A 27,423-nucleotide genomic window follows, 5' to 3' on the forward strand; every position below is an offset into this window, starting at 1 on the left:
ATGACATACATTTTTTCCATGAATAGGGCATCAACTTTATAAGCCAGAGGTGATCTCCCAGTTGGAGCAAGAGGAGCAGTGGGTGATGGAAAGAGGCAGCCCCCTGGACACTCACGCAGGTGAGGAGCGAGCACTTGGGTATCTGCTGCTCGGCGAAGAGAAGCAGTCGCCTCTGAAATATTCAACTGACTGTGCTCCAGGTCTCTGCCTCTGGGATTTTAAGAATACTGAGGCCTTTTTAAAAATTCAATTTCTGTTTGACTTTGTTCCAAAGTGGAAATTGCCCTCTTATTTTTTTTCCAGTTAAACAGATAATATATACTTACTATTAAAAAATTCACACAACACAAAAGTTCGTGTGAAGGTATTAATTTTAACATTCATAAATACCTTGCTGTTGCAAATCTCCACACAGCACTTTGTTTTTTTATTCATACATCCTCTCAGTATTCTTTAAATCTTTCTTTTCCATATCAAAGATCTTCTGCCATTTTTATCTACTTTTCATTCTTTTTCCTTTTATTATCAAACTCTTTAAACCTGTCTAAAACCCATAGCCTCAATTTTAATTCTCTTGATTACCTTTATGATATGACCCCTATCCTCTCTTTGTACTATTAAAATCATTTTCCTGGAAATTACCAATAACTTCCTTCAGTCAAATCCAGTGGCTTAAAAAGAAAACAGTTACTGTCTCCTCTCATCTTGTTGCATTGGATTGTGTTGACTTTACTTTCTTGACATTTTCTTCCACTCTGCCTTGTGATTACACAATTCTTGCCTCTTGTAGTCTTTGCCCAGTATTTCTATCTGCTCCTTCACTGCTTTCTCTCCCTTTTTATTCTTCTAAAAGCATGTATTCCTATAGACTTGGTGTTCATCTCTGTAGTACATTGCCTTTAAGTAACCCTTCTATGGCATTTTCCCATTTCTATATTTTTAGCCTCAGGATTTCACCCACACTCTCTTCCCAGATTTTAGATTATATTTTCGCTTATGAATGTCATGCTATCATTTTAATTATTTCAAAACCTGGATCTGTTGACATTATACTCTCTCTTTAAAGCATCCATTAAATATGAGAGTTCTTAACCCCCCCCCCAAAAAAAAAAACCAAACAAAACCCAAAACCTTAGCTCCCTACTGTTGGAATACCACCTATACAGTGTTCTGCCTGGTTATATTAGTAAGTAGTTGACTTTTAAATGTATGTCAGATACTGAGTTAGGTATTTTACACCCTGGTTTATTAAGCCAGGCTAACCTGCCCCCCATCTCTATGTAATTTCCACCCCGATTCTTTGCTTTGGCACCTGGTTTTCCCATTTGGACTTGGTGTTCTGTCATTCAAACTTCAGCTTCTTTTTCAAGGTGGCTTTGACTTGGCTGTCCTTGCTTTTAGCACTCCAGGTCATCTTGGGTGGGAAACCTGTTCCTCTTTCAGCCTCAATGAACCTGAATTTTCGTCTGACGAGTGCTGCCATTCCATGGGTAGAAGCTAATAAAACATTTTTTCGGGAACCCCTAACACTTTCCCTGACAACAGTAGGTGACACTATTTCTATGAATCTCCACACCCTGAAACCTGGGAAGCAGGAAACTAAAGGAAGAAAATGAAAAACTCCCTTCCCAGGTGAATTGCCAGCATTGGCACTTACAGCAGAAGGCAAAGCTGTTCTTTCCCTCAGGTACGTATTTTTTCCCCACAGGCATATCCGTTTGTAGGATCCAAGCTGTCTCCCATTAAGTCCCTATCCACAGATCCCTAGCTAGAGAAAATAATTGCTAACCTAAGAAAATTTCCAGAACTTATTTTGTGGATGCCTCAGGCTCTTGGTTCACAGGTCAGCTTGAACAAATGATGTCCTCATATCCTCCTTGTCAGTTGTAAGCAGCCTGGCAGTCTCCTCCAAGGAGACAGCTTGCATTTTTGCATTTTCCTGTAAGACACAGGGACACAGTGACTGGTTCCTCTTATGAGGATGTGGTAAAACATTTCTTTTGATGGATGCATCTAATTCTGGCTTGCCCTCTGAGGTACTGCTTGCTTTATTGGCATCTACTGATGCCTATTTACTTAGAAACCTCTTCCTTACAAAGGTAAGACCTGGAAAGTGTCCAGTGGATTTAGCAGCAAAGAGGTTAGTAATTATATTAATAAGGGAAATAACAGGGAAGTAATTAGAAGAACAATCAGTACATTGTTGAGTGAACAGGAGGTAAAAAGACCTGATAAATACGCCGTATCGTTACAAGAAGCTAGAATGAGAAAGGGAGACAACAGAGGATATATGGGAGACCAGAAGGTAATGTCAAAAGAGGATTGCTCTAAGCAGGAATGGTTTTAGCTTGTTTTTAATACTGAAGGGGAGGGGTTAAAAGAGGGAGTAAGTAGAAAATAGATACAAAATACGGAGCAAGGTTCTAGAAGAGATGGGTGTTGGATTGGAAAGAAGGAGATAAGGGCGATTTTGTATGTAAATAAGTTAGTTGGTGGGAGATTTGGAGGAGTTCACACATGGTTATTTCTATTTTCTTGGTAAAGTTGGATGCAAGGTCCCCTATTGAATGTAAAGGAATGGTGGGGGATAAGTACAGAACTTGAGGAACACTTGCTCTGGCTTACTGAGGTCAATGGAAGCTGACCAAAGATGAATCAAGAGATTACCAGGCAGCGTTGAGGATCCAAATGAGATTTTTCTATGCATTTGTGGTTTCCATGATCATGCATATGCCATTTCTCCTGTTCCACACGGCACCAGAAAGGCTTTGTAGAGCTCAGGCTGAGGGCCTGTTAGATGGGTGGAACTAAAGGAGAAAAACTGAGGGTTTGTTAATTCAGGTGATTTTACTTCTTGTCACTTGTCCAAGAAGTGACAAGAAGTAAAATAAGGCCTGAAGAAAACTGGAAACTAGAAAACAATGGAAGAGTCGAAACAGTGGAGTTCTAGATGAGATCAGAAAGTAGAATGTGAATAAGGGCATAGTCTACTCACGGAGCAAGAGAGTGTGACACTGAGTTTGAGAGTCTTTATATGGATCTAAATTCAGAGTATAACTGTACTAACCAGGTAAATAATTGTTGAAGTGGAGTGAAAACGAAAGCACAAACACCTACCAGTTAGAAAATACGATGGAAGAGAAGAGCCCATTTAATAGTAACTAAAAAATAAAACACCTAGAAAATAAACTTTTTTTTTTTTTGCTTTTGATAGAAAATCCTTTATTACTCAATCAAGATATTTATGGTGTTGGCTGGTTTCTAGTCGTCATTATGCACAAAATAAATATAAGTCACAGGAAGCACTGCGTGTTCAGAGTCCCTATGAACAATGTATCAAAACCCACGTGAACTGTCCCATGTGGCAACTGACTTATAGACATGGATATTCATTTTGGGGGAAACAACAAGACTGTAAACTACCTAAATGTTGACCAAGGTTCAATAAATTATGGCATGCACATACATTAGATTACTGTAGAACCGTTATCAAGAATGTGGATGGGGCGCCTGGGTGGCTCAGTCTATCTTCGGCTCAGGTCACGATCCCAGGGTCCTGGAATGGAGCCCCACATCAGCTCCCTGCTCCGTGGGGAGCCTGCTTCTGCCTGTCCCTCTGCCACTGCCCCACCCCGGCTTGTTCTCGCTCGCTCTCTCTCTCTTTCTCTCCAAGTACAGTAAATCCAGGCATTTCCCAGGAAAACGAGCACTCTATGCATGAAGTAGAATCTATTGTTTCTGAGCCACCAGGTCTCAGGGAAGGAAGGCAGACCCAGTGCTACAAAGGCCCACGTGGAAACAAGCCAGGCGGAGCATTTCTCTGCCTTCTCCCAATCTACACACAGCCAAAATTAATCACCTTGTGACTCACACACACTCCAGTGCTTGCTTGAAATAAAGGCCTGCCATCAGGATACAGGGTTCAAATGGAAGAGAAATTCAAAACAATTAGGGAGCAAAATTAAGTGCACTAGAAATAAACTTCTAACAAGAAATGTGCAATACCTGCATGAGGAAAACTTGAAAACACTCTGACAGACACAAAAATAAACTTGAATAAATGGACATACCAAGGTGTCAGTGTCCCTAATATACATGTAATGTAATCCCATAAAAAGTGCCTTCAAGATTTTAGAGGGCTCTAGATAAGCTCATTCTAAAGTTCAAATTGATTATATGTTGACTAATTGAACATATTAAAAAAATAAGAGAAAAAATAAAAGTCAAACAAAAATAATCTAGAAAACTCTGAAAGGAAAAACAATAAGAGGGATTATCTCAACTAGATAATATACAATAAAATTTTATTACTACAAGGCAGATCAACTGAACAGAATAGGAAATCCAGAAATAGACCCAGATGTATGCAGGAGTTTAGTATACGATAAAGGCATTAGTTCTAATCAGGAGGGAAAATGTGGACATCTTAATAAAATGGTATTGAGACAACTGGTATTTAAAAAGTAGACCTTTTTTTTTAATTTAAGTATAATTGACACAATGTTACATTAGTTTCAGGTGCACAACATAGCGATCAGTCTTTATGCTACGCTCACCACAAGTGTAGTTATAAAAGGTAGCCCTTTAATGAATAGTGAGTACCCATCTGGAAAGAGATAAAATTGGATCCATAACTTACCCCTTAAACGAAGATACTCCAAAGGAATCAGAGACTTTAAATGTAAAACATGAAACCATAGGAGACCTGGAAGAAAACACAGGAGAAATCTTCTATAACCTTGAAACAGGAAAATCATTTCTATGATTCAAAGTCTAGAAGCCATAAAAGAAAAGGTGTATACATTCAACAGATACAAATCCCCAAACTCTGCATGGGGTAGCATAATAAGCAGGGTAAAAAGGCAAATGGCAATAAAGGGAAATATCTGCAATTTATATCAAAATGGCTAAGCTCCCATTAATAAAAGGCTCCTGTCAATCAGTGAGAGGCCAACAGCCCAACAGAAGCATACACATGTCTGAACAGTTCCTAGATAAACGAATACAAATACGTTTAATGCAAGAAAAAATGTTCAGCCTCACTCATAAGAGAAACACAAATTGAAAATACAGATTACCCATTCTTGCCTATCAGTTTAGCAAAAGTCCAAAAATTAGCCTGCACACACTGCTGATAGGACTGTAGGGAAGAACGCACTCTCCTACATTGCTAGTGTAAGATGAACCACCGGGCAACATAAGGATGTCTTACATTATCAAGGGGGGTTCCCTTTCCAGATAACCCTGTGTGGTGTTGTAGACTCTTTGGATGAACAAAACATTGTCTACAGTCACATGTTTTTGTAAACAATTTTATGGGAACCCAGCCACACTTGCTCTGTCACTCATACTGTGTGTGTCTGCTTTCACACTATTATGGCAGAGTTGAGTAAATGATAAAGCCCATATGACCCACAAAACCTTAAATATTTACTATATGACCCTTTACAGAAAAAACTTACCAACCTCTGTCCAAACACTAGTTTTAATTATTTATAACCACCACTCTCATTAAGAAATTCATTTTTATTGCAACCCATAAGATCTGTATGATCTATAAAATTGAGACAAAGTCTTACCAAACAACATTTATCCTTACTGCTATGTCTGAACTCTGATAGTTTCTAATCTTTTTTAGCCTATTGTTTCAGTTTTAATTTATTGTTCTATCCACTAAATTAATATTATAACCCACTATATTTTTTAATTAAAAGAGAACCAGAAATGCTAATAGTGCTTTACACATAGAAAGGATAAATTTGGGGCACCTGGGGGGCTCAGTTGGCTAAGTGTCTGCCTTTGGCTTAGGTCCTGATCCTGGCATCCTGGGACTGAGCCTGCTTCTCTCTCTCCTCCGGCTTGTGCTCTCTTTCTCTCATAACTAACTAACCAAATAAATAAATAAATAAATAAATAAATAAATAAATAAAATCTTTTTTAAAAAAAGGATAAACTTTTAAAAATGTTTTCCTCCCTCCCTTTGTCCCTTATTCTTTTCTTTTCTCCCTCCTCCCTTCCTTCCTTCTCTCCCTTCCTCTTTCCTTTCTCGCTTCCTTTCTTCCTACTTCAAAATAATTTATTTCAAAAGGCACTGGATGAGGCTGAGCAGGGTGAGCTGTCTGCTAGGTGATGTGTGCAGTAGTGCAGAAGGCCCTTCAAGATGTTGTGGTTGCCCAGTGGCATCATAAGATGCTTATATTAAGATCCTATCTTGGGGCGCCTGGGTGGCTCAGTTGTTAAACGTCTGCCTTTGGCTCAGGGCGTGGTCCCAGGGTTCTGGGATTGAGCCCCACATCAGGCTCCTCCGTTGGAGGCCTGCTTCTTCCTGTCCCACTCCCCCTGCTTATGTTCCCTCTCACGCTGGCTGTCTCTATCTCTGTCAAATAAATAAATAAAATCTTAAAAAAAAAAGATCCTATCTAGAAGGTACCCCTTCCTAGATACAAAGGACATCAGAGGTCTAGGTACCCTAGAAATCCAATTTTATTAAAGGCTCATAACCCCAAGAGTTGATCCAGGGAATATGGAGTCAGTGGGGACAAATAGTAACCACACTGAGCCTGCAGAAGTCTATGCAAATCCCCGGTTTTTCTTGATGTAGAGCCCTTAGGCTCCTACAAGAATGATGAAAGCCTGATGAACTCCTGCAGTAGAGCTAAAGAGCCTTACTCTGTAGCCATGACCAAGATATTGCATGCATTTACTTAATTTAGAACTTGGGCACAAAATAGAATGCATGTCATTCTCACAGTGTAGGCACAGGAAGCTCTTCTACTTCCATGTCTGAAAACACTTTCTTCCCAAGTAGCACTTTTTCTATAATCTCAGATAACAGAGGCATAGGAAATATAAGATGTCATAGGGGATTGACTCAGCAGAAGTATAAAGAAGGACTTGGGAGCTTCAGGGGCACCTGGGTGGCTCAGTCATTAAGCATCTGCCTTTGGCTCAGGGTGTGATCCCAGGGTCCTGGGATCGAGCCCCACATCAGGCTCCCTGCACCGCTGGGAGCCTGCTTCTTCCTCTCCCACTCCCCCTGTTTGTGTTCCCTCTCTCGCTGGCTGTCTCTCTGTCAAATAAATAAATCTTTAAAAAAAAAAGACTTGGGAGCTTCAGTAAATGGCTGGGTTTCTAGCCAGGTAAGGCCAAACCAGGAAGAACGTAGGCAGTGGATAATGAGAGAACACAGCACCTCTACATGCTCTCATATACATAGTTTGATGAACGTGTTCATCCTCATAAGTGCCCACCCTGCTTTTAAGGTAAGTTGCAGTCACATCTACTAACAAGGGGGCTTAGTTAGGTAAGGAGCTAGAACAAATGGATTAGAGTTTGTTCTTCACAAATTTTCTTCACAAATAGCCCAAGATAATCAGTGTCTCAACCTGGAGTCTAGACTCTACCTTGGCATCCCACTGGGATGTAGATAGGTAGCCCTGTGGTTGAAGATCTGATGTGCCTTGAGGGTATCCACAGTGGGGGAACAATGCCTGTATAATCCATGCATTGTCACTCCTCCTCCTGGTATCAGTAGATGACAAGTCTGCCAACCAGCAGCACTTTCCCCTTTTCACTCAGAAGCAAGACATGGAAAGAAGGCAGTCAACAAAAGTGGCCATGAGTGTGTTGATCAAGCTGCAGTGTTTCCAGGAATAAACCAAAGTTTTGCAAGCTAGGCCATAGGGAATGAAGGCCCTGAATTCTACTCCTAGGCAGAAGGAGTTGTGTCTTCCGACTCCAGCCAGTCATTCTAAACATTTTAGAGCCAGAGCCAAAGTCCTTAGACAGACAAAAGCATTTTGGCTGAAAATAGTGATCCAGTCGATAATTTGGTTGAATCGGTCAATTGGTTTAAAACAAATCTTTTAAATCACTATTTTTTCCACATATAATTTTAGACCAGAGTAAGTTCTGTTTATACATCTTTTTGTATATCTTTAAGCATATTGATCTGTTTTTCACAATTTTCTTTCTTTTTCTTCCTACAATTTCTATTTCATGTTTGGCCAACTAACTATTCTTGCCATGCTGTTTGTGGTAACAGTAAGTCCAATGCAACCTAAATGTGAATTGATTAAAAATACTTTGATATATCCATAAAATTGGGTATTTTACAAACTTTAAAAATTATGGAAATGTATTTGTCGACATGAAAATATGTTCATGATATGCAGTAATGAAAAAAAAAGAAATATACAGGGGTTCCTGGGTGACTCAGTTGGTTAAGCTCCAGACTCTTAATTTTGGCTCAGGTCATGATTTCAGGGTTGTGAGACCAAGCCCCATGTCAGGCTCCCCACCCACTGTGGAGCCTGCTTAAGATTCTTTCTCTGCCCCTCCCCTGCTCTCGCTCTCTTTAAAAAAAAAAAAAAGAAAAAGAAAAACACAAAACAGTATTATGGTGTAATTCCATTTTATTTTTCCAGGATGATTCTTGGCATAATTATTAATGGTGCTCCCTTTTACTGTCAAATGTCCTAATTAGGATGATAATCATATGTGCCAGCTTCAAGGAAACACTCTTCAGCTTTTTATATACATTCCCTATGGTTGAAAGACCAAGACTAGTGCAGGACTTACATTTGAGAACGCTAAAGCAGTCCAAGGCCCAAGAACAGCTGACTGATGAAATGACTTTTGTAGGTGAGCCAGGAGAAACGGTTGAGTTAGGATCTGTTTGCACTACCCAAGTTGGTCAAGAGAAGGTATCATGAGTGTTTATGAGTCATCCAACATCTTCGATCTTGTCCAATAGGATTCATGCCTGTAGGGCTGGTCCCAAGGGACTATCCAAAATAGAGATTTATCTATCCAGATCATGGAAATGAAAGAAGAAAGAGAGGTCCAGCTAAAACCTCCCAAGAGTCATAAGAGTTCCCAAAGTGAGTCCTATTTAATCTTCTGCCAAGGTGAGAATGTGAAGCTACCCAGTCACACCAAAATGGGCCTGTCTCTTAATCCCTCCCTCCACACAGCTTCTATCCTCAAACTCTTGTTAGAAGGGAACTAACCAGGGCACCTGGGTGACTCAGTCAGTTAAGTGTCCAACTGTTGATTCTGGCTCAGGTCATGATATCAGGGTAATGAGATTGAGCCCAGAATCAGGCTCTGTGCTGGGTGTGGAGCCTGCTTAAGATTCTCTCTCCCCCCTCCCTCTGCACCTCCCTCCTCCAAAAAAGAAGGAAACTAAATGACAGTGAAGAAAGAAGTGGCCTGGGAAAAAGTTAAAGTGGGAAAAGAAGTGAGAGAATAGGGGAAAAAACCAGCAGGAAGAAAGTAGGGTGGAGAAAAGACACAGGTGGTGGGGAGAAAGGAAGAATATGACTCTAACAGCCCAGGGGAAGGAAAATGAATTAATTTTGGAGTTTTGATTATTAAACAGGTGAACTGAACATTTTAATTACTGAATAGAGACTGTGTTTATAACTTACTGTAACAGTAGGAGTATCGGTTATCTAAGAATTAGGGGGAACCACCAAACCTGCCCAAATCTTCATCCAGAAGCAGAATGAGAATGCCCCCATTAAGTTTAAAGAAGTGGTAGGACACTGAAATGAAATTTTGTTTTTATCACAATTCATGGTTGTTCAAAACATGATTTACATTTATATTTGTATGAACAGGGAAAAAATCTGGCAAGACAGGCTCCAAACTGTTAACAATACTGACCTCTAACGGGGTGAAATTCTTCCTTTATGCACTTCCACGTTATTTGAATGCATTATTATAAGCAAGTATTCATTTTATCATTTTAAACAAAAGATTGAAAATAAGAAGAAATACTTTTTAAATAAACAAGTAGCTGGCACTACAATAGAATAATCCTGGACCTGTCTTCTCCAAGTCTTTCCTCTAACATCTCCCACCTCTAAGCACAGATCTTTCTCTGATATTTCTCACTCTCCTTTCCTTTTTCTTTCTGCATAGATACTCCTGGATGATCTCTTCTTATGATTACCATACAGGTTTTAAAATTTCCCCCTGCTCACTGCTTTCTGTCATCCTTTTAGTCTTCCTGGTTCCACGGCCATATTTTAAAACTTATGCCACATATGCCTTGTCCACATTACTAAAAGTTTCACTTGGAAATTCACTGTGCAAAAATTTCTTTTTCAAAACAGAGAAGATGGCAAAATATTTGTATGTTCTGAATTTCTTTTAGATGGGGAGAGTAGACCTGAAATCAAAAAATCAACTCCAAACCAGAATATTTCTGATGAAAATCAAAATCATGACATGATAATGGAGAGACTAACAGGAGATAGTTTCTGGTACTCCATCTTGGGAGGACTCTGGGATTTTGATTACCAGTTAGAGTTTAACCAAGAAAACCAGCAGAGACATTTAGCACAAGTATCTTTCACCCACAAAAAGATCACACAGGAGAGAAGCCATGACTGTAATAGATTTGGAGAAAACTATAATGTGAACTCAAACCTTATTATGCATCAGAGAATTCCTTCCATTAAAACACCCCTTAATTCTGACACACAAGGAAATAGCATCAAACGTAATTCAGACTTGATTTACTATCAGGGAAACTATGTAAGAAAGAATCCTTATGAATATAATGAGTGTGGAAAAATCTTCAATCAGCATATTCTTCTTACCAATCATATTCATACTGAAGAGAAACCGAGTGAATGTGGGAAGGTTTTCAGCCACAACTCATCTCTTACTCAACCTCAGATAGTCCTTACAGGAGAGAAGCCCTATAAGTGTGATGAATGTGGGAAAAGTTTCAGCCAGAGGATACATCTTATTCAACATCAGAGAATTCACACAGGAGAAAAACCTTTTATATGCAATGAATGTGGGAAAGCCTTCCGTCAACATTCATCCTTTACTCAACATCTGAGAATTCATACTGGAGAGAAGCCCTATAAATGTAATCAATGTGGTAAAGCCTTTAGCCGTATCACATCCCTTACTGAACACCATAGACTTCATACCGGAGAGAAACCTTATGAATGTAGTTTTTGTGGAAAAGCCTTCAGCCAGAGGACACATCTTAATCAGCACGAGAGAACTCATACAGGAGAGAAACCCTATAAATGTAATGAATGTGAGAAAGCCTTTAGCCAAAGTGCACACCTTAATCAACATAGGAAAATCCATACTCGGGAGAAATTATGTGAATATAATAAATGCGAGAAAACCTTAAGTCCCAGTCCTTCACTTACTCAGCAGCACATAACTCATGGGGGGGGAAATCATATGAATATATAAATCTGGGAAAACTTTTGGTCAGCTCTTTTCATCCCATTCAATATCAAATTATTCATAGAGGAGAGAAAGCTTATAAATAAATTTTTAATGCATAGAAACTAAATAAATTTAGGTCTTAAATTAGTAGCATATTCCCAGGAGAGGTTATAGATAGTGAAAATAATTTATTTTATAAAATTAAATTGAGTCATGTTCCAAATCTGATATAAAACTCTTTTTAATGACCAGAAATCTTGTAGGCAATAATCTGTAATTATTCACCTGTAACTCTTATGATATAAAGTTTTTAAATTATGTAAACATTGATTAAGGCAACGATGCAGTGTAACCAGTCACATAAACTTGAAATAAACATAAAAGCAATATTTCTCAAACTTCAGTCATTTGTGTGTTTCCTTTACAGTTTTTATCATATTCAGTGTTTACTTAATATTTTTCTTTAAAGGGACTCAGAATTTTTAATCTTGTCCTAGGAAATAGTATTTGTGGAAATTATGAGTTTTATATGTCAGTTACATTTGTTCTAAAATAAACAAACATACTTATTTATCAAAATATTTAACTTCCAAATTAAAAATATCCATTTGATGTACCACCTAAGTCTTCTGTACCTTCATCTGAGAAACAATGTGACAGGATCTGACAGTGTTTGTTGATTTGTTTGTTTTTTAGCAACTTTTGCATTTTCATCAAACGAGCCCTAGAATCACTTTAAGAAGAGTCTTGGAGGAGACTGAGGGTCATAGTGATGAACTTTAAAAAGTGATTCAGAGAAGTCTACTTTTCTATCCTCTTGTTCTAGTTTTAAACTTCCTTATAGCAAATAGATTGCTCTCACTAAAATGGGTATTTCTGCTATGTTTGTGGGTTTGAAGAGAGAGGAGTTTTTTGTTGTTGTTCTGTGTTGCTTTGTTTTTCTATAATCACCAGGGGCTGAGAGTCCCTACACCTCCCTGCACAACTGTGAAAGACAAGAAGTAGGAGACTATACCAGATGTTAAGCTGTGGTACGATGATAAGGATAAGAACCAGGGAAGAGCCCAACTGGCTTATATAAACAACAAAGAAAGTATTACTAATTGGCTTAATAATGTATTTTATTTATTGAAATATATTTATGTAACACCTTTTTCCAAAAAGAATTTAAGGTGGTTAAATTTTATTTTCGTGAACACTGCCCTGTTGAGCAAACAATCACATTTTGATGTTACAAAGCATTATAAATGTAAACTGTCATAAGCCACAAATATCTGCACCTATGGGGCTTCTCCAGTTTCTTGATTTTCTGTCTGTCTCTTTCCTCAGGCATGGCTTGAAGAAGCCATGAGTCTAAGGTAGGATTGCATTTCCCCTTGCTTCCTCACCCTTTTTCTTCCAACATAGCTCCCAGCTCAAAGACTTCTCTGACTTTTTCCCTCTGAAAGACTACATTTTATAAAGTTCTTGGGTCAAAGCTGAAATGATCTAAAGACACTTAAAAACCTAAAACACTAAAAACAAAGAAAATAATGAACTCATTTCATCACAGACGTTAAACTTTTCAAAGTACGTTTATGCCCCACGCATCAGTGAATGTGAAATAGTTAATAAAATCCTGAGTTACTATAGTCAAGAAGGATTTTTAACAGTATTTTGTGTTCAAATATCCGTGTAGTAGGGATCCATTTTCAGGGCAGATCCGTTCCGGAAATTATCTCTTCACCCAAATGAGCTACATTTAACATTCATTTGCCTTAAGAAGGGTACTCAGATTTCAGAAAGAGAGTGAGCCAAGGTGAAATCTTAGGCAGTAAAGGAATGTATTAAAAGAAGTAATGATTAATTACAATTGGTAAAGGCTTTGATCAAAGTTTAATTTTGCAACCAGCAAAGAAAAGAAAAAAAGACGTATCCACAAAAAGTGTTAAGGGCTCCCATACAGGCAGTGTATCGACACAGGTGAAAAATGAAAACAATGGGATTTTCAAAGAGTTTCAGCAGAACTTGGATAATCCTAGAAAAGAAGAGTCTGGACTGAACCAGACCACAGTTGGCCAAAGATTTTCACCAATTCTTCATAATAAACAGGAATTATAAAAGTAGAAGCTTATTAAATATTCTTTAGGGTCATAAATGATGATGCTTATCTCAGTTGTGGAGTAAACTATGTCATTCTGGGATGAATTTATTTTCATGTCCTTTGTTCTCTTCAAAATGTTGCAAGTTAAGGAGTGAACTCTAAGTATACTGATGACATCAAAATACTTGCTCTTGGAGTAGAGAAACCAGAGGAATAGCACTCATTGAAAAACCCGTCAGTTATGACTTATTTCTGTCTGCGAGGGCAAGACATTACCCTTTCACATGCATTAGTTCATTTGGCCCATCCAACCAGGTGTCATTGGCTTTCTTTTATGAAAAGAGATATTTAAGCTTACACATGATAATAAATTATTTATTCAGGATTTCTCAATAGAAATGTCACTAGCACATGGATCGTCTACTGATTCCAGTGCCTGGAACAGTGTTTTGTAACACATTGTAAATATTTGTTGAATATATTAAAGTTAATAAAGCAAAAGGTGCTGCTCAACATTAAAATCTGTGTGACTTTCTCAGAACTTCAGATTGTTGAAGGATTGCCATGTTGATAGATTCTCATGTCCAAAGGCCTTGTGGGCATGGAGAAATATATCCATTACTATTTGTATTTTGATTAATGTTTAATTTATTAGTTGAAGAAATGCATTCTTTAAGCAGCCAGTATTCCTTTAATTATTCACAGCTGTGAAACTAATGAAAAAAAGCTTAGGAATTTCTAAAATTAGATACCCCCACTCTTTAAAGCACTGATTTCAGATTTAAACATTTCAATAAAATCACAAGCCTAAAATTTAAGATTGTATTAAATATTTTAAATACCTTAAGAAATGTAAAAAAAAAGGGGCATCTCTGCCTTCAGCTCAGGTCATAATCCCATAGTGGTGGGATAGAGCCCCACATTGGGCTCCCCACTCATCAAGGAGTCTGCTTCTCCCCCATGCCCCTCCTCCCGTTCATGTTCTCTCATTCTCTATCTCAAATAAATTAAATCTTAAAAAAAAAAAGGTAAAATGTACCCAGAATATTAATTATACCAAAACCATTAAAATGTTACCTACATGGATTTAATTTTTTTTTCATATCCTTATTTGAACAGTTTCCCAGGGTTTCAGTTTTTCATTTGTTTCTAGGTTTAGGCTGTTCCTGCCAGGTATTATTTGACAACCTTCCTTGGGTTCTAGTAATCTTATCTAACCCAAAATACGAGTAATACCGTCAGACAAATTAAGTTGCAATTTACAGATTAGCAACTGGCTGATTCTTAGGTCATCCATAGAACCTAGTTGCACAGACCAAACAACTTTTTTTTTTGGTCTCCTTTCATAACAAATTATTACTTATTATGTCATGGGGCATTTTGAGACCTTGTTTTTGCATAGATTTGAAATTTTTGACTCTTGAACTTTCCCCAAACCATCTGTCTCATTCTCCTGTCATTTTGGTATAGGAATTTTATTGCCTAGCATTATTTAAAGCTTTTTTAAAAATTATCTTATAGATTACTGGTAGAAATGCAAAATGGCACAACCCCTGTGGAAGGGAATTTAATAGTATAGAGCAAAACCTAATATTCATTTATCCTTTGGCTCAGCAAACCCATTCTAGAAATTTACACTGAAGATACACCACTAATAATAATAAAGTACATATGCACAAAGTTAGTTATTAAAATACTGGAGGAAAAAACTAAATGTTTACACAAGAAATATAGCTCAACAAACTACGGTACATCCAAAGGGTAAAGTTCTATGCATCTGAAAAAAAACTCATCTGGAGTGAATGATTCTTTCAGGATATGTTAAATGAAACAAGTGTGAAAAAGCATATATAGAATGTTACTTTTTGTAAGAAAGAAAAAGAATGCACATGTATCTGATTATCTTTGAAAAAATAAATACAAGAAGCACTAACCAGAAACTAATAAATACGTCACCTATGGGAACAGGAACAGGGTTAAAGGGACAGGAAAGGAATGAAACTTCTCTGAATACACCTTTTAATAGTTTTGAGTTTCGAATCATTTTAATGACTTGCAGATTCAAAAACGAAGATTAAATAAAAAATGATAGGTTTCTTCCCATCCTTGAATACAAAATTGTATACAAATACAAATGAACCTAACTATATAGAATATTGATACTAATCACACAGAAAAAAAATCATCCCAATAAATTTTTAACACACAGCGCTGTCACTGAAGGCACTAAGGATAAAAAAATTAATTCAAAAAGCAATTTCAAGCTATACTTAGCAAGTTTGTTGTTAATGGTGATATTATTACTACAATTCCAAAAGTATCTAGTCTGTGTTGTAGCAGCTGGCAAGTCAATCACTGATGTTGCTGGAGTGGGGACCAGGGTTTTCACTGTGGGGGAAAGGAGATACAAACACAGAACGGGGGAAAAGAAGAAACTCACCGGTTTTTAGAGGTTTGTGCTGTGTGCCTGTATGTGTGCACACAGGCTTCTGTATGTGTATTTGAACATATAGCTACATCCTCTCAAATATCCTGGAAGCAAAAAAACTTCCTGTAGCAAGGCGCTCACCCAGCACCTAGATCCTGGTTTCTAAATACCATTCCCCACTGAAACCTCTTGGAGAATGTGCTGATCCAATAACTGAGACATGAAAAGTACAGGTAAACCTGGATCACACTTTTTTTTTTGCCAGGAAGTAAGAAATTCACGAAAACTAATGGAGGCAAGTCAGAAAGACACAGGCGTCAGCTTCACAAGGCTCCCACTAGCTAATTTTGGAAAAATTTGGACTTCGAAATGAATGGCAGGAATAAAACAGTACATTTAAAAATCTATTAGTCCATACAAATTTATTAAATTTTTAAAAGGTGTGAATGCAAAAAAAAAATGAGTCTATCTCAGAAACATACTAAGCGGAAAGAAGCTAGACTTAAAATAGATACCATTTGATTCCATTTCTATGAAGATCTAGAATAAGCAGTGTTAATGTATACTGATCGAAATTAGATCAGTGGTTGCTTCTGGAGGAGATGGCTTGACTAGAAGGGGAATGAGGGAACTTACGGAAATGTTCTGTCTTCATAGTGGTCTGAGTTGTGTGTGTTAATTCATCAAAACTGATTGAACACTTAAGCTATATATGCATCTCACTGTATGTGGATTACATCTCAATTAAAAAATCATGTTTAAATCTGATGTGGGGGAAAGGGAAAGCTCTTTTTTGCAAAATAATGCTAACTAAAAATGTAACAGAAATAGAAAAACTACTATTTCGTAACAACGATGGTAATAATTGAGAACCATGAATGAATCCTAAAACTGTTGGCTGAATGTTTGGAGAACAGTATATTCATGCAATCTCAAAAGCATCTCCCTAGCAATGACTAATCATTAATTTCCCATTATTAATATTAATAATTAATATTATTAAATATTAATATTAATCGTTAATTATTAATTACAAAGGAAATTACAATGGAGAGATCTGGCAGACACTACCTCAACCAAAGATTAAACTAATATCAAAAATGGTTTCTTGGGGCGCCTGGGTAGCGCAGTCGTTAAAGCGTCTGCCTTCGGCTCAGGGCGTGATCCTGGCGATCCGGGATCGAGTCCCACATCGGGCTCCTCCGCTAGGAGCCTGCTTCTTCCTCTCCCACTCCCCCTGCTGTGTTCCCTCTCTCGCTGGCTGTCTCTCTGTCACATAAATAAATAAAATCTTTAAAAAAAAAAAAAAATGGTTTCACTTATAATGGAATCTAAAAAAAAAAAAATGAATAAGCACACAAAAAGCAGAATCAGACCTAGAAATACAGAGAACAAACTGATGGTTGCCAGAGGGGAGGCCAGTGGAAGGATGGGCAAAAATGGGTGAAGGGGAGTGGGTGGTACTGGCTTCCAGTTACGGAATGAATAAGTCACAGGAATAAAAGGTACAGCCTAGGGAAAATAGTCAATGGTACTGTAACAGTGTTGGAGGGTGACAGATGGTAGCTACACTTGTGGTGAGCACACCCTAAGATACAGAGTTGTCCAATCACCGTATTGTATACCTGAAACATGTAACAATGTGTATCAACTATACTTGAATTAATTAAAATTTTAAAGTAAAAAAAATGGGACACACTGCAATCATGTGACTCGTGATAATAATGTTCTGAGAAGGACACATCATATGTAATGTTCCTGCAAATAATATTAGCCTGAACTCACACATCAGGAAACTATCAGGCAAAGTAACTTAGAGAGATTTGGCAAAATAGTTGGCTTGCACTCTTTTTAAATGTCAGTGTCATGAAAGAAAAAGAAAAAGAAGACTTAAAGGAAAGTAAAGAAACACGACAACTAAATGCAATGCATGATCCTTGGTTAAATCCTGGATCAATTTTTATAAAATCTATAAAGAACATTACTGGGATGATTAAGAAATTGTGGCTATGGACTCATAATATTGTATCAATGTGATATTTTATAACTTCACTGTGTGATAAATGGAGTATTAAGAGGTGACGTGTCATGATGTCTGCAAGAAACTCAAATGGTTTCCAAAAAATACATATCACACACACACGTGTACATACATATATCAAGTGATTGTGTGTGTTTATGTATAATATATAACAGCAAGAGAGAAAAAGCACACAAAATGTTAACAATTGGTGAATATTTGAGTGAAATGTTCATGGATTTGAATGAAAGGTTTATGGTTGCTCATTGTACTACTGCAATTTTTCTGTGGGTTTGAATTTTTTAAGAAAAAATTGATTTTAAAAAGCAACATTCACTGAACCTTAAAAAGGGCCCAAACTTTAACTTTATAAAAAAGAATCAGGTGATGAAAGAAGTGGCAATCTAACGTAGAAAGAATTTGATCATTTTATTGAACTGAGAATTTATAAGTTAGAGCAAAACCCCATAAGAACACACCTCATGATAATGACATTTGGAATATAACATGACTACCCAATCAGCTACAAGATCCCTGACACTCCCAACTACCACCCTTCTCTTTCTCTATATCACAGTAATGTGATATTTCATTTTACACAATTATATAAACTACACATTTAAATTTTACATAATGACAATGCTCTAATTTAGAGCATGATACCCTCTCAATAAGATGAAACCTAGAAAGTCCAGAAATAGAAATGTTTTGGTATTTTATCAGGGCCAGACATGTTGGAATTGCCAAGAGATGAGAGAGAGCTGAGTGACATGGAAGGAGCTCAAATAAGAAAGAAGGACAGACATAGAAGGCAAGAACAATTTGTCTCTGAGGCCCACATAGCCATGTGTAAAATGAAGTTTAAAATATTCAGTTGGACTAAAGGGTAGAGAAATTGAGCATTACCTGGGGTGATAAACCTTAAAAAACTTTTATTTTTTTTTAATTTTTTTTAAAGATTATATTTATTCATTTGACAGAGATAGAGTCAGCCAGCGAGAGAGGGAACACAGGCAGGGGGAGTGGGACAGGAAGAAGCAGGCTCCCAGCAGAGGAGCCTGATGTGGGGCTCGATCCCAGAAACCAGGATCACGCTCTGAGCCGAAGGCAGATGCTTAACGACTGAGCCACCCAGGCGCCCCCATTAAAAAACTTTTAAAACCTTACAAGTAAATCACACTGATCAGCCTCCTCATCTCTCACCTCTCAAATGCCAGTTACACCAAGTTCCACCAACTCACTGAAGGCAGACACCTGAGAGTTACCCTAGATCTCTCTCTCTCTCTCACCCTCCACCTCACGTGCAATCAGTTACAAAGTCCTGTGTATTCTGCCTCCCTGAAATCACTGAAGATTCACATCTTTGACCATGTTCCCAGTGGGACTCCTGAAACAGACCACGATCATTTGTTCAACAGGTCTAAGTATGTTAATATCATTACAACTTTATTTGAGATATAGTGGCGACCTCGGATCCTTGAGTAACAGAAAGGACAAAAGCCAGCCTGGTTCACAGCTGAGGCAGACATCACAAGTCCATTCCCTAAAGTCTGTCTTCCTTTCCTTCCACAGATTTTTAACTGCGCACTTTGCCTCTCAGGATAAATTTCTTGGCCACCCTTGTGGATACATGTGGCCACATGACTGACTTTTGGCAAATGAGATATAAGTAGAAGTATGACTAATTTCCTAGCAGAGTCCTTAAAGGGAAGGCTGTTCTTTTTCCCTTTCCCTTTTCCTACTGACTAGAATATAGATCTGCTAGCCGCATCTTGGCTTATGCTGTAGAAACTGTATTTTGAGGACGGAAAATCAACAATACAGAAGGAGCCGGAGTTCCTGATGATCATAAGGTTGCCATTCCAGCTTTGCACTGTGTAAATGAGAGAAATAGACCGTCTCCTTTAAGTCACTGCTATTTTGAGAATCATGCATTCATAGACGACTTCATTCTACCAAATACAACAGCATCTTTTTAAAGTTTTGTTACCATCATGAAGCCTGTGATCATGAAGTGAGTAGACAATCTGATGATGTAAGCCAGATGTCAGCAGCCCTATCTCTAAAGGGCCAGATAATAAATACTTTAGGCTTCGTGGAACATACAGTTCTCTGCTGCAATTACCCAACTCTCCCACTGCAGCAGCAAAGCAGCCATAGAAAATACGCTCACGAATAGGCAGGGCTGTGTTCCTGTAAAACTTTATTTTCAAACACATGCAGTAGATATCTTAAATATAGAGAAAAATTGGTGTTTGCCAGAGGGGAGGTGTGTGGGGGGATGGGTGAAATAGGTGAGAGGGGTTAAGAATACTGAGTAATGTATAGAATGGTTTAGTCTATACTGTAAACCTGAAACTAATATAACACTGTATACTAATTAGACTGGAATTAAAATTTTTTTTAAAGCACGCAGTAGGCCAGATATAGCTTATAGACTATAGTCTGCTGACCCCTAAAGTAACCTTAATGGTATATTTGAAAGTGCTTATTCCACCAAAATCTCCTACCGTCACAGTATTTCATAATTTCACATACACTCCTTTATTAGTTTCCCAGGACTGACATAACAAACCACCACAAACTAAGTAGCTTAAAGCAACAGACATGTATTCTCTCGGAGTTCTGGAGGCTAAAGTACAAAACCCAGATTTCAGCAGGGCCCTGTTCTCTCTGAGACATTAGGGAAAAATCTTTCCTCTTCCTAGATTCTACTGGCTCCCAATAATCCTTGGCTTACAGCTGCACCACCTGCCTCTGCCTCTATCTTTGCGTGGCCCTTTACTCTGTGTATCTCTGTGTCCTCTCTTCTTCTAAGGACATTGGCTTTGGGGCCTGCCCTAAATCCAGTATGATGCTATCTCAAGATCCTTAACTAATTACATCTGCAAAGACCGTATTTCAAAATAAAGTCGCATTCCCAGGTTCTCGGTAGACATGAATTTTGGTCAGACATTATTCCATACCCTACAATCCCCTCATCACAATAATATCTCACACCCCATGACAAATAGGGCAGGAGTACTGCCAAGAGGAATGCAAGGAGTGAACCTACAGACAGGCCCTTTGTCTGGAAACGTTTGCCCTTAGGAGCACCTGGGTGGCTCAGATGGTTAAGTATCTGCCTTCCGCTCAGGTCATGATCTCCAGGTCCTGGGATCGAGCCCCACATCAGGCTCCCAGCTTAGCAGAGAGTCTGCTTCTCCCTCTGACTCTCCCTCTGCTTGTGTATACGTGCTTTCTCTCTCTCTCTTAAATGAAGACAAAAAATCTTAAAAAAAAAAAAAAAAAAAAGGAAATGTTTGTCCTTAAAGAAGCTGTATCTTCTTCTTATGATTTTTTGTAACGTACAGTATCAGCCAACATGCACCAAAATATTTCCAAATAGATTTGAACATTCCAATATCCTTAGAAAGAAAGATATTTTATTGGGCCCATTTGTGTCACTCTTATATTAGTTATATAGTTACACAGTTAGATGAACACATTTCTTATATAAGTCGAACAGTTCATCTAGGAGAAACATGAAAACAAAAAAATTTTTTTTTTAAGATTTCACTTATCTGACAGAGAGAGAGACAGCCAGCGAGAGAGGGAACACAAGCAGGGGGAGTGGGAGAGGAAGAAGCAGGCCCCCAGCTGAGGAGCCCGACGTGGGGCCCGATCCCAGAACGCCGGGATCACACCCTGAGCCGAAGGCAGACGCTTAACCGCTGTGCCACCCAGGCGCCCCATGAAACCAGAATATTTTAATAAAAAGGATAATGAAAGTTTTCATTGAATGAAGGAAATGAACAGTGGCTAAGAAAGACAGAAGACAGATCTTACACAGATCTCATAAAATCTCAGCTTGGTTTGTTGTTGTTTTTTTTTTTGCAGAAATTGACAAACTAATCCTAAAATTCATATAGAAATGCAAAGAGCAAGAATAGACAAAATATTCTCAAAAAAGAACAAAGGTAGAGGACTCACACTTACTGAGTTCAAAAATTACTACAAACTATTGTAATCTAGACACAATGGTACTGGCACAGGTTAGACATACAGATCAATAGAACACAACGGAGAGTCCATTAATAAACCCTTATATTTATGATGGTCAATCAATTTTTAGTAAGGGTGTCAAGACAACTCAATAAGGAAAGAAGAGTGTTTTCAACAAATGATGCTGGAACAACTGGAATCCACATACAAAAGATAAAGTTGGGCCCCTTCCTTACACCACACACAAAAATTAATTCAAAAAGGATCCAGGACCTACTAAACGTAAGATCTGTAACTATAAAGCTTTTTTAAAAAAATGGTAAATACACAAATGAGAAAAACCATTTAGTATTAAATCTTTATAACCTTGAATTAGGCAAAGCCTTCCTAGATGCAACACCACAGCCACAGTGACAAAAGAAAAAATAGACAAGTCAGACTTTATCAAAATGTAAAGGGTTTTGTGCTGCCAAGGAAATCATCAAGAAGTAGAAAGACCAGCCACAGACTGGAAAAAAAAATCTATAAATCATATCTGAAGAAGGACTTTTATCTAGAATATGTAAAGATCTACTAGACTATTATGGAAAACTTGCAATGAAAAGACAACCTAATCAGGGCGCCTGGGTGGCTCAGTTAGTTAAGCGTCTGCCTTCGGCACAGGCCATGATCCCAGAGTCCTGGGATCGAGCCCTGTATCAGGCTCCCTGTTGGTGGTGGCGGCGGGGAGAGTCTGCCTCTCCCTCTGCCCCTTCCCCCCGCCCATGCTCTCTCTTGCTATCTCTCTCTCTCAAATAAATAAGATATTTTTTACAAGACAACCTAATGAAAAATGGGCAAAAAAATCTGAATGGACACTTCTCCAAAGAAGATATAAAAATGTCCAATAAACACATGAAAAGGCACTCGACATCATTAACCATTAAGGAAATGCAAATCAAAAGCACAATGAGATACCACTGCAAAACCTCTTGTATGGCTACAATCAAAATAATAACAAGTGTTGGGGAGGATAGTGGGAGAAACTGAAACCTTCAGGCTGTTGGAAATGTAAAATGGTGCAGCTACTTTGGAAGAGTCTGGCAGTTCTTCAAAATGATAAACATGGCGTTACCATATGACCCAGAAATAGATTTGAACATTCCAATATCCTTATCCAATAACTGGTTAATATCCAAAATATATAAGAATTTCCTACAAATCAATAGCAAAATAACAAATAACTCAAATTTCTTAATGGGCAAAGGAAAACAGGAAGGAGAGGGTTCAAGATGGCAGCATAGAAAGATCCTGACTCATCTCCTTTCATGGATAAAACAAATCTACACCTACACATGGAACAAAAGAAGCCTAAAGCCAGCAGAAGGAAATAATAAAAGTTAGAGCAGAAATAAATGTTATAGAAACCAAAAAATCAATAGAACAGATCAGTGAAACCACAAGCTGGTTCTCTGGGGAAAAAATAGTAAAATTAATAAACCTCTAGCCGGACTTATCAAAAAGAAAAGAGAAAGGACCCCAAAAAGTAAAATCACAAATGAGAGAAGAGAAATAACAACCAACACCACAGATATACAGACAATTATCAGAGAATATTATGAAAAACAATATGCCAACAAATTGGACAATCTGGAAGAAATGGATAAATTCCTAGAAACATACAAACTACCAAAATTGAAACAGGGAGACATAGAAAATTTGAACAGACTGGTAGCGAGTAAAGAAATTGAATCAGTAATCAGAAACTCCCAACAAAAGTCCAGAGCCAGATGGCTTCATGGGTGAATTCTACCACGCACTTGACGAGTTACCACCTATTCTTCTCAAACTATTCCAAAAAATAGAGAAGGAAGCAAAACTTCCAAATTCATCCTGCGAGGCCAGGATTACCCGGATAACAAAAGCAAATAAAGACATCATTAAAAAGAGAACCGCAGGCCAATAAGCCAGATGAACATGGAGAAAAAAAATTCTCAGCAAAATACTAGCAAATCAAATCCAACAATACATTAAAAAAATCATTCACCATAATCGAGTGGGACTTATTCCTGGGTTACAAGGGTGGTTCAATTATTCACAAATCAATCAGCATGATACATCACATAATAAAAGAAAGGATAAGAACCATATGATCCTCTCAATAGATGCAGAAAAGGCATTTGACAAAGTACAACATCCATTTATGATAAAAACCCTCAAGGAAGTAGGTTTAGAGGGAACATACCTCCACATAATAAAGGCCGTATATGAAAAACCCACAGCTAATATCATCCTCCATGGGGAAAAACTGAGAGCTCTTCCTCTACAGTCAGGAACAAGACAGAGATGTCCACTCTCACCGCTATTATTTAACATAGTACTGAAGTCCTGGCCACAGCAACCCCAGTTGGCTCCCATTATAGCCATTAACCCGGGAAATGAGGGAGAAGCCCCCACAACTATTAGGAGGAACAGTGAGAGTGAGAGTCAGCACCCCACCCCCACCCTGTCTTGCTAGGGATGACCTGTGTTTCTTCCAGCAACCTGGTTTTATTTGGAGGAGGCCTATTTGGACAATCACCAGTATGTCAGGGAGTTTACTGGTCTGGTTACCACCAAACATGTCCTGCAAGAGGGCCTTAGGGCTCGGTCCTGATTTAGGGCCCTGAAAGCCTGGATGGACCTAGGGTACCTGCCTATTTGCCCTGTTTCCTACAGGAGAGACCTGATCCCACTGTGGCCATGCAGTGAGTGTTACAGGAGCTCAATCCTTTCCTAAATATGCAATCCAAATTGTTTCCAGTGGGTTAAAAGGCACCCCAAAGAAGAGTCCTTGGGAACTGAGAAGACCATGCCTTGCCACAAAGGTCACGTCTTTTTTTACCTTGCCTTGAAGAACCTGCTGTTTAACCCATGGAAAACACTAGAAAAGTTTCACAAGGGGAAATTACCCAGTTTTGCAGTACCCAATCCAGGAGTCCCCGCAGAGAATGGTTTCCCATTTCAAGATCCCGGTAGGAGTTACCCCGTACCTGTAATAGAGAGTGACTGTGAAGGCATCCCTACGTACCAGCTCTCCCCTGTGAACCAAGGCATCCCATGGTTTCCTATCCAAGGTGAAATTGTGGCCTAACATCTTTTTTTTTTTTTTTTAAGATTTTATTTATTTATTTGTTTGACAGAGAAGAAGCAGGCTCCCAGCAGAGCAGGGAGCCTGATGTGGGGCTCGATCCCAGAACGCCGGGATCACGCCCTGAGCCAAAGGCAGACGCTTAACGACTGAGCCACCCAGGCGCCCCATAGCATCTTGGGTTGAGGAGGGCTCAAGCCGGTGGGAATAGCCACTCTGACCCGTCTGTCACCTGATCCTCCTTTTCTTCTCTGGATTCACCCCCCCCAAATTTGGCCCAAACATAACAGTTTATCAAGGTTAACAAAGCTTCAGCTTTGATTCAATTACATTCCCTCACCTTACCCCTGGGCGCTTTTTCCGTCCGTATACCTGAGGTTCCCATCTGCAAGCATGGCCCTGTTGAGGGGTACAGACCCCAAGATTTAGCATCATCATAATTTCGTATTTCTGTTGTTGGAACAAGAAAGCCTCAATTATATGACGCATTAAAGTCCCAGCCGCTAATGCAACCAATCAAGGAAATGGGGTTTGTAATTCCCTCCTTAATGCCCAAAGTATTCCAGGGGGAGTAAATGCCCAGGAAATATTCGGCTCCCTCCAACTTAACATATAAAGAGATAGCTCTAATCTTGCTTGCCGATGACTTGTGTTTTGATCCCTGGCCCTAATTAAACCTAAACTGTAGTTAGCAGAAAAACAAAATGAGACGCGAAATGAGGCAAAGATTCTCCTCCTGACCTGTTCTCACAAAAGACATCTTTAAATGAAAAAAACCTTGTATCTACATAGGGAACACTCTTCCCGAAATGAATCCCTGATTAAAAGGGCAGAGTATCACCGGAGATTGAAAGGGCCCTACTCTAGGCAAAGTCCCTGATGTGGGAAAAAGCCATTTAAGATAAGCCAATGAACAGGAAGCAGAACGCCGTAGGGTTAGGCCAACATACCCTTCTTTTGAGGAAGGTAGATTAACCAAGCCTTTGTCCAGAAGCCTGTCACCTGAGACTTAAGACCAGAGGCCGCACTATTCGCCTTTAACTGGCCAACAGATGCCCGGGGTTTGCTGTTTATGAGAAGAGGTCATCTCAGGGAGAGACGTCTCCCAGGAAAGAAGAGAAAAGAGTCCGCTTTTACTCACCCTTCGGTGGAAGTGATCCTGGGTTTCGGCACCAAAATGACGCGGGAGAGCTAGGTTCTTATCTCACAGAGTCAAAGAATGAATCTCGTGGACAAAGGAGAGTGAGTAAAGCGAAAGAAGTTTGTAAGGTGAAGATAGAGAAAAGGCTCTCAACAGTGAGAGGGGTCCCAACAGGGCTGCCAAAGAGGGCCTTTAGGGTTGGTGTTTTATAGAAAGCTAACCAGGGACCTTAAATCCTTTTAACATCTCTGTTGACATCAGCATTGAGCAAAGACTAGTGATAACACCTTCAGTGGCCCACCTCTCCCTAAGCTCTCCTTATTCTTTGTTGGTCATAAGCGATCATAAAAAAGACACCCGCCCCACACGCCTAGCACAGGGTGGTCTGGTTTGTTCCCTTATTTCTGGCTTCCCCACACCTCCACATTTTGGGGATTTCTTTGAGACTGATCACTTGGCCCCTATCTATCCTTCCCCTCCTGTCCCTTATTCCCTGGGAAGAAGCAGGGCGGTTGTTTGAATGAGCAGGTGTACCGCCATGCTGCCTAATGTGGCCACTGACTTCCATTGTTTTAGTTAAGAAATAAGCCTTTCTATTTTCTTGATTCTCTCCTTTTGGAACTCGTAATAGGCAAATGTGAGGACATCTCGATCTACTCTCCACATTTTCCTCTCTGCTACATTCTGTATAATTTCTTCTGGTTTACCTTGCAGTTTACTGAGTCTCTCTTCAGCACTATCTAATCTGCCTAAAACCCATCTACTGAGTTTTTTTATTTCAAAGTTTAGCTGCTCCTGGTATTAACTTGTTCCTCTATCTCTTGTATTCACTGTAAAATGGTGGTTAGATTTAGAAAATTGATTAGATTCAGATTACTTTTATACATTAATATTTTATAGTCAGTGCTATATACTTTCTTTTCTTTCACATCAAAAGGTATATAATGTCCAGTTAACTCACTTTTACTGGTGGTAAGATTAATTGGTGACTCAGGTGGTATTACTCTGCTTTTTATTATAAAGTTCCCATCAATCTTTCAATGATTTTGTTAACCATTGTTGATATTATTCATCATTTCATTAGAGTTTGCAAAATAAAATGTTTCCTAATTCTGTCATTCCTTATGCATCAATTATTTGGTCATTCTGAAATGCATTTTTATCACACTTCATGATATATTGATTTCTTTTATTTTTCAAATTATTGACTTGGTGCCCTAGGACTCCCCAAAAGCAACCAGAGGCTTTACTTTTTTTTTTTTAATATTTTATTTATTTATTTGACAGAGAGAGAGAAAGCACCAGCAGGGGATGCAGTAGCAGAGGGAGAGGGAGAAGCAGGCTCCCCGCTGAGTAAGGAGCCCAATGTGGGACTCGATTCCAGGACTCTGAGATCATGACCTGAGCTGAAGGCAGAAGCCCAACCGATCGAGCCCCCCAGGCATCCCCGGAG

At 38.8% G+C, this 27,423-nt stretch overlaps 2 protein-coding genes across 2 annotated transcripts in view; one reads left to right on the top strand and one right to left on the bottom strand.

Annotated features, from left to right (window-relative positions):
* Positions 1 to 11,603, top strand: part of ZNF713 (zinc finger protein 713) — a 38,764-nt gene extending 27,161 nt beyond the window's left edge. Inside the window, exons 5-6 of the mRNA XM_048224496.2 lie at positions 27 to 119; positions 10,163 to 11,603. Of these exons, the coding sequence (XP_048080453.1) occupies positions 27 to 119; positions 10,163 to 11,229 (1,160 nt within the window). The 3' untranslated portion in view covers positions 11,230 to 11,603. The remainder of the gene's footprint in view (positions 1 to 26; positions 120 to 10,162) is intronic.
* SEPTIN14 (septin 14) overlaps positions 1 to 27,423 on the bottom strand; it is a 160,877-nt gene that overhangs the window by 131,184 nt on the left and 2,270 nt on the right. Inside the window, exon 3 of the mRNA XM_057315659.1 lies at positions 4,640 to 4,705. The gene's annotated coding sequence lies outside the window, so the exon portion shown is untranslated. The remainder of the gene's footprint in view (positions 1 to 4,639; positions 4,706 to 27,423) is intronic.

This window comes from Ursus arctos, unplaced genomic scaffold (genome assembly GCF_023065955.2).
Source record: "Ursus arctos isolate Adak ecotype North America unplaced genomic scaffold, UrsArc2.0 scaffold_2, whole genome shotgun sequence".
Classification (NCBI taxonomy): Eukaryota; Metazoa; Chordata; class Mammalia; order Carnivora; family Ursidae; genus Ursus; species Ursus arctos.